Source organism: Miscanthus floridulus, chromosome 10, assembly GCF_019320115.1.
Source record: "Miscanthus floridulus cultivar M001 chromosome 10, ASM1932011v1, whole genome shotgun sequence".
Lineage (NCBI taxonomy): Eukaryota > Viridiplantae > Streptophyta > Magnoliopsida > Poales > Poaceae > Miscanthus > Miscanthus floridulus.
This window is the reverse complement of record NC_089589.1, coordinates 57,731,338-57,739,808: the sequence shown is the minus strand read 5'-3', so window position 1 is coordinate 57,739,808 and position 8,471 is coordinate 57,731,338. Positions and strand designations below refer to the sequence as shown.

At 49.7% G+C, this 8,471-nt stretch overlaps 1 protein-coding gene across 1 annotated transcript; it reads right to left on the bottom strand.

Annotated features, from left to right (window-relative positions):
• Nucleotides 1–7,449: 7,449 nt before the first annotated feature.
• On the bottom strand, nt 7,450–8,173 carry LOC136484713 (21.9 kDa heat shock protein-like). The gene has a single exon (XM_066481655.1). The coding sequence runs from the start codon at nt 8,119–8,121 to the stop codon at nt 7,510–7,512; it is 612 nt and encodes a 203-aa protein (XP_066337752.1). The 5' UTR covers nt 8,122–8,173; the 3' UTR covers nt 7,450–7,509.
• Nucleotides 8,174–8,471: the final 298 nt, after the last annotated feature.

Sequence of the window (8,471 nt, the reverse complement as noted above, 5' to 3'; positions counted from 1 at the left end):
GCACAAACACTCCAAACAACTCGGTCGCTGACCCAAAGAGCGGTACGATCGACTACTTCGCCCAAGGAGCGATCTACAGTACAAATCGGTTGATTACCCCAAGAAAAGTATAATCAACCCCATCAACTCTACTACATCACAAGAAGAAACAAGCTATGGCAAAGCAGAAAAAAGCCACAAGGAAAGATAGGGCAAAACTTGTCCATATTATTCAAAGACATCTCAAAAGAAAAGAAAGACAGGACGAAGCCTGCTCACATCTTAAAAATTCAGAGACAAAGTATATTACAAGGACATCAAAAGAAGGTTGACTTTTCACATCTGTTCAAAAAGACGGAAGAGAAGGAGGAAGTACATTCATTTGATCAAGAATTTGGTCTGATAGGCCACTAAGCTCTACTTTGGCCTCCTCCTAGTGTCTTGAAAACTCAGCCATTACAGAAGCTTCAGTAATCCGCTCAAAAGGAGCATCAGGGGCAACACCCCGGACATACGAAACCATATTGTTGATGCACTGATAAAAGCCACCCTTCACAAAATCATAAAACTAGGAAAAAAGCACCGGTAATCCCTGCTCGGCAAAGACCTGAAGGAACAGTACATACCAAGAACAACCACAGTACAAGATAAAGGATATCCAAGAGAATATTCCACAGCAGCAATACAACCCGTGAAGACACATTGAATTCTCCAACAACCAGAATGACAGCAGCAATAAGCAGCCGAACAAACAACTCGGAGACGTGTGAAGGATCACATACAAAATTATAGTGTTAAAGGATTACAGTTGAAAAAGAACTCGGATGGAGAAAAATTATAAATCTCATTGATCGAAGACAAATACAAAGGTTACAGACGGCCAAACAGGACCGCATAAACTCAGACATAAGATAGAGACAAGATTCTTAAATATTGCAACAAAGAACCTAGTGGCGGCAGCAGCGGCAGCTCGGACGCAGAAGAACAGATAGAGCAGCATGATCATTACCAACCAAGCATAAGCCCGGGGGCTGCTCAACCTCACACACCAGCATATCTACGAATGAAGAAAGAATTGAAGAAGAATTTTCCTACTCAAGGCAGAACCACAACCAACAAAGAAGGTATTTATAGCAAACCAGAGGTAAACAAGGCTAAAGATCACAAGAAAGAGAGAGGAAAAGAACAAAAGAGCAAAGCAACAAAGGTGAATAGTGCCCAAAAGCAAGATTCCTGATAAAAAGTAAAAGAAGACGCTCACTAATGGCTATACAAGACCCATCCGTGACCAGCAAAAGACAAAGATCAAAGGAGTACAAATCAAGACCCTTCTTCTGGCTTCTTTTCAACAGAAAAGAACCCAGAAAAGGCTCGGGGGCTGCAAGTACCTACCACAGAAAACATATTTTCAAATTTTTTGACCCTCCAGCTTTTTGTACCAAAAAACAGAAGGCTCGGGGGCTACACTCAGAGTGCAATTTTTGCAAAATTGCACTCGCTGCACTCAAAGGAAAAAGAACCCGGAGGACATCAAGCAAAAGTGCACATCAGCCAAAAGAAGAATCAAAGAAGATCATCTCAAGATTTCACTTCAAGAAGGACCCGGATCAAGACTACAACAACTTGGCCCTTGAAGCTCAATCATGAAATGCTCGGGGGCTTGTCGATGGGGAACCCTACGGGCCCCCATAGACCATACTGCAGGGAGGTAGGCCTTGGTAACAAGGCCTACAGCCCAATCGCCAAGAAGAACGCGGAGCAAAGCAACGTGCAAAACCGAAACTCCAATGCAAACTATACCAGGAAAGGCGCCCGAAGCGTAGCTTAGGACTCTGACCTTGTATCCGAATAGGACACAAACAACGCCTCTCAGCGCCTGGACTATAAAGGGCTGGTGAGGGTACCCATTGTAAGAAGAGAACGCATACCCGATACTCAAAGCAATACAACGCAAACAGGCTAACGCCAAAACTGGACGTAAGGTTATTACTCGACCAAGTCGAGGGCCTGAACCAGTATAAATCGTGAGTCTCTTTGCGTAACCGCCGAATTCCGCTATTCGCCGAAGCCCGAACAACTGTCCCGGGTACCCCCATGGCAGGCTATCGGTGGTAAAACATCGACATTCCCTTTTATAGTCGTCTCTTACTATCATTTTCCCCTTCCGTTAGAGCTATAAAACCAACTTGGTTGTCTAAATCCATGTTTATTTTCACGTGACATGTCTTAGGTTGTGCAAGCATGTGACTCGTCTTCTGTCATTTTATTTTAAACCTTACAATAGATATATATAATAGCTAACTATTTAAGATGAGTCCGTCTACAATATTAAAGATTATTTTTTATTGTATAGTAATATTTAAGGATTTATTATATGGTCCGTTATAAATATGGGCTGACTTTCTTAGGTCGTCCATTTTGCGGCTAAGCAACCGACTTCCCTAGGTAGATTTCGTTATAAGTTCTTCTCGACACAAGCTTATGGCTTTTAGAATAAAACAACTTGGTCCATCTTCCACGACACTCCCGCACTAGTTTCTTCTTTAGCAAACTGTATTTGTGTTTATTAGGCTTGAACTGTACAGTGATAACATTGTTCCTTGGTATCCGTGTTCAATCTACAACTACAGTTTTCAAGTGACATGGGGACTGTATATACTCTCGTCGTCCCAAAATTTTTGGGATTGTAAGACCTGAGAAAGATACCAATTCACCATGGCAAATGACCTAAATACCTCTACTGTTGCTCTGACATACTGAACCAAGTTCAGTTCCATAATCATTGCAACGATATGGCACTACAAAAAATTGTATCAAGACATACACGGTGTTACACGTATCACTACACAAAGATTGGCGCCAGAAGACTCTGGAGACAAAGAAAAAATAAACAAAGATGCCTCAACACTCCCACATCCCCTCGTATAAGCTCTCCCCATATAAGTGCAACACCACAAGATCATCCACTCCCATCAGCCTCCCTTCCATTAGCATGGAAGCCATTTTCATCATAAGTCATGCCCATAGATCTCAACATTCTTCCTGATCAACATGGAGAGCTCTTACCTGATCTCAATGAATAACCTGCACATGAGGAAGATGAAATCGCTCATCTCCAAGAAGATCAACTTTATGAAGATGAAGCCCAACTTTCAGATCAACATGGAGAGCTCTTACCTGATCTCAATGAAAAAAACCTGCATATGAGCACGAAGACGAAATCTCTCGATCAACTTTATGCAGATGAAGCCCATCTCCAAGGTCAGCCCCTACATCTTCATCACACTGAACCCCTTGGTATGCATGTCATCGATCTCAATGTTCATGCTTCCGAGGGAGAACAAGAACATCATGAAGGCAATTCTTTTTCTGTTGATTGCGTCTAGACAACAATAAGAACCAGCTCAATTTTAATTATCTATTTAAAACTGGAATCATACTTGAATTACATATTGTGCCTCACCTCATTGCACTAGTTGGAGTACAGGAAGAGCATCCGCAAGATGCATGTCTCATCTTTGGTAGTCCACATGAATTTGATCTAAACTTTGAACCTTCTGATCTGTAGCGACAAATGCATCCCACAGTAAGCGTACGGGGAAAGGTGATCTGCAGGGATGGAGCTTGATCTGAGCGTGGATTTGGGTTCGGGATCGAGATTGTGGATGGATGGGGAAGGAGCTCTGAGGTGGTGCGGGAGTGCTCGGCGGCGGAGGATACGATAGAGGAGTCTCGGATGGGGGAGACGAAACGAGTGGCTGAGGGCGTCCGCATGAGGTTTGGCTGTCGGTCGATTTTTTTTTTCGTTCGAGAGACATCATCCGTGACCTGAGAAAGAGCAGATGGCGTACAGGGTCTTGTGTGGGTCCCACTTGATGTGATAGCCTAGAATTGCAAAATTTACGGGACAAATTTGAACTCTAGAATTGCAAAATTTACGGAACGGACGGAGTATTTAATTAAGCTTTAGTTTATACTTCCGCTGTCCCAGAATAATTGACCTTTGGAATTCAAATTTTGCCCCAATAAAAGAGACTCATATAGGAGTTGTCAGCCTACAACAGCGCTAGGACTACCGAGCACAGATTCACCAGCGTGTGGGCAGAGGGAGATAAAAAAATCAGCTTGCTTAGAATCATCTGGACTAGCCTAGCACTAGGACTAACAAAATAAAATAAAAACTTGGTTTGCATGGACTGGAGGAATGTTAAGTATAGGGGCAATAGCGTCATTTTACTAGAAGCCTTAGTTTGCTCTTCAAAACCTAGAATACCGGTTTGTGACAGATGGAGTAATTAATTTACGGTAGGGCTAGCGCTCAGACGTCTGGACGCCCACGCTGCACTCCGTTTCCTGCGCGTGCCTGCACTCCACGCCTCCATCCGCGCCAACGTTTCGCACACCCACACGGGGACCGCTTGTGCCTCCTCCGCTTCTCACGTGCATTGCAATATTTGCAAAACCAGATCTACTTTTAAAACATCCAAATACAACACTTACAACATACGTCTAAAGACAGATGAAACACTTGAAACATGTGTATGAAACACTAGCAAAAACACATGAAAAGATTTGAAACCATTGCAAACATACGCAACATCCTGATAAAAACACATTCAACACATATGAAACATATGCGACATCCAAATAAACACACTTACAACATGTGTATGAAAAAATAGATGAAACATTGAGAACAAAAAGCTTGCAACATGTATGCACAACCATTGCAACATCTCGATCTACTTTTGCAACATCCATATGAAACACTTACAACATACATCTGAAACATCTGAAACACCTAAAATATACGCTTGCAACATACGTTTTTGACCCTTCTTCTTTTGGACAAAGCAGAGCAGAGCGGGGAACGACCGGTTCCGGCCAGCCGACGACCGAGGATGGTGGCACGGTCTAGCTGCGGCCAGCTGCGCCTACGCCTGGCTTGGCCCCGGCAGCGATGGCCCCCTCTCCTAGCCGCCTGGCCACACACGGCGCCCTGAAGGAGCCGCCGATCTAGGCAAGGGAGGATGCCCGCGAGGAGAGACGGGGACGACGGCAGGGTGCGGGGACAGGGAGCGACGCGCGCGATGACTCGTCGAGGTGGGTGGGGGAGAGTCGGTGTGGGTAGGAAGCCGCACGCGTGCTCTCGTATGAGCAAGCAACAGCTGCGTTTTTCGTCTAAAGAAAGGAAAAGAGGAGCTAACGTTTAGGGCCCGTTTGGTAGAGCTCCGGCTCCAGCTAAAACAGCTCTAGTTGTGGCTTCACCTGTGGAGCAGCTTTACTCGTGGAGCTGAATCCGTTTTTAGAGACCGTTTGGCAAAACAGCTCCTCTGAGTAGTTAGAAAGAGTAAAATCTCATTCTTGCCCTTATTTTTTTTTCTTTTTCTCTTTTCCTTTATTTTATTTTCCTATCCCTCTTCTTCTTCTTCTTTTTATTTTCTCCTTCCTTATCTCTTGTTTCTCTCTCCTCCCAACCACAGAAACGCATCGTTTCTTTCTTTATCCTTTGGTTTCCCATCGCCGCTAGCTCCGTCGGCGTGCACGCGCTCGAGCTCCTCGCCGACGCGCATGCATGCACTCTGCCTCGCCCGTTGCGCTCGTGCTCGCAGCTCCCGCGGTCCGCGCTCCTCGCCGGCTCCCACGCGCGCGGCCTCGCCAGAGCACAGGCACTCCGCCTCGCCTGTCGCGCTCGTGCTCGACCTCCACTCCACCTCGCCGTCGCGTCCGCGCTTCGTCTCTCCCTCGCGTCCGCGCGGCCTTGACCACCCGCGCCGAGGCAAAAGAGTCTAGGCCCGTGCTTTGTCAGAGAGAGCCGGTGGGAGCTCGATTTTCTGGCTTCAACCGACGGCACTGGCGTGTGAGAGCGCAAAAACCGGAGATTCTTCGTCGGAGCCGTTCCCTTTCTATGCGTTTGGTTGCCAAAGCAGCAAAACAGCTCCAGGAGCTGCCCTGGGAGCCATACCAAACAGCCCCTTAGGCCCGCGTGTAAAAGAGGGAGGATAATACATGGGGTGGACGGTTGGGCTGTTGGCCATTAGGCCCACCAAGAGAGAGCCAGCGCAGAGCGGTCCGTCAACCCGCTTCCTAGCATCACGGATTAACTCATGGAAAACGAGAAATAGTGTTTTCTTTATGAGTACATATTACAGACGCACGCAACAGAATTGACACGTGCAGGACACACGAAAAGAGAAGAGAAAATTCCTTCATTGCCATCCAAAGCTATATTAATCCCTTCATTGCCATTCAGATTTACATGTTCTCTTGGTTGCCATTGATTTATATTTTTTGTTCCCTTATCTGCCATTGTCGTTACTTTCTCGTTAATCCATGTATACACCGTTAAAACATGTGGCATGTGCGTCGCGGTCGCCGTCTCCGTTGCGTGCGTGGACGGACTGGGGATTCTTCAATCCGTCGCATCCGCAGCGCGTGCCTGTCTGTCGCGCAGGCGCAGCAGCTCACGACGAAAGTGAAGTGACCCACGAGGCCACGCCATCGGATGACCTGAGCAGCTGAGCACGGGTAATGAGAGTCGTGCCGTCGTCGTCCTCTCTTGCGCGAGCTGGAGGCACTGAGCGTCCACCTCTCCTGTCCTGGCCGGCCGGGGACGTTCTGGAATGTTTGCTTCCACGCGCCAACTGTGTCGTGCCCGTACGGAACGATGGCGATCGGGGGGTTCGTCGCGTCCGCCGGCAGCCGGCTCGTTCACTGTCTGACAACCCATGAAACAGAGCAAGACACTGGTAATAGTGCAGTAACAGGAGCCTGCATTTGGTTGCTGCAGGAGCAGACGAGCAGGAGTACGTTCATCATGCATGCCAGTTGCCAGCCCGGTGGCCGGTCGCCGAGGCAGCCCGTGCGGCTTGCCGGCTTGCATGCGCAAATGTCAACGCCACTCCAGTTTCCAGCCAGCGGCTCGCCAGCTGCGGCCATTGAAGGCCTGCCTGGGCAGCCACGGCGCGAGTGATGAGGCCCCTCGTGCGTGCGAACGCGAACGCGAAGCCCCGGCCCCGCCCTCGGTGTCGGGACAGGAATTGAATCGGAGGCAGGCAGCACAGGCCGGCCGGCACCCCTCCCCCGTGCGCGCGGTCGCGTCGTGGTACAGGTTACGCGGGCTACGGGGGTGCCGGGTGCACGCACGTGAGCGCGCGCGCCGTAGCATGGAAGGACGGCCAGCCGGCAGCGCATCTACGCCGCTCGTCACGTCGAGCGCCGAGGAGGGGTCAGGGCAGGGGCCTGGGACTGCAGAGCCGGTCACGGTATGCGGGCGCTAAGAGCGAGAGAGACGAGACCGCCACACGTTTTAACGGTGCATACGATGGTTTAACGAGAAAGTAACGACGATGGCAGATAAGAGAACAAAAAATATAAACCAATGACAATCAAGGGAACATGTAAATCTGAATGGCAATGAAGGAATTAATATATCTTTGGATAGCAATGAAGGAATTTTCTCAAAAGAGAACAAGCATCAGCCATCACTAAATGGCGAATGCATCGCCACGCCGAAAAGTCGAATCACATTCACATCTCGGCCTTGGACGCCTTGACCTCTTCTGCCTCCGCGCCGGCCACGTCGCCACCGGCGATGCTGATGACGCGCGGCTCCCGGCCGCGGTGCCCGGCCACCTTGGGCACGGTGACGGTGAGCACTCCGTCTTCCAGCCTGGCGGACACGCTATCGACGTCGGCGCCGGTGGGCATCCGGAACCGGCGCCAGAACCGTCCGACCGCGCGCTCGCCCTCCTTCTCCTCGTCGGCCCGCCGCTCGCCGGAGACCCGCAGGACGCGGCTGTTCTCCTCCACCTCCACCTTCACGTCCTCCCGCCGCACCCCGGGCACGTCCACCAAGATGACGTGAGCCTCGGGGGTCTCCTTCCAGTCGCACCGCGCCAGCGCCACCGAAGCCGAGTCGAGGCTGGCTCTGGGCACCGATGACGCCGCCAGCGGCGACTGCTCCAGCACCCGGAACGGGTCGTCGAGGAGCATCAGGTCGAACAGCCCGCCGCCGGCGCGCCCGTACGGCACCAGGGCGACCACCGGTGCCGCAAGAAACGCCATTGTCACCGCGGCTACCGCGAGAACGACGGCCGCTGACGCCGACGACTTCATGCTGGACACAACTGCATCTGCCATTTGCTACCCGATGGTGTTTTGGAGGAAAGTAGACGACTCTGCTGATCGTTAGCTTGCGTCGAGGTCTTGCTGATCGTCGGAGGAAAGATCCACGAGCCATTTTATAGGAACGAGGACGACGTGACCTTCTGGGGCGAGGAGACACTCGCAGGAGAACTCGAGATGGTTCGTTGGGTTGGGCTTCTAGACGGACTGTTTATTTGACTGTGGCTTGTCGTAAATGATCGTAAATTTTTAGTCGAAATAGTATTTTTCTCTCACATAAACCAGCCAATAATACCTCTTCACGAACCAGCAACGATACGAACTAGCCAACTGAACAGGCTGCTAGGTGTTGAGGCCTTGTTTAA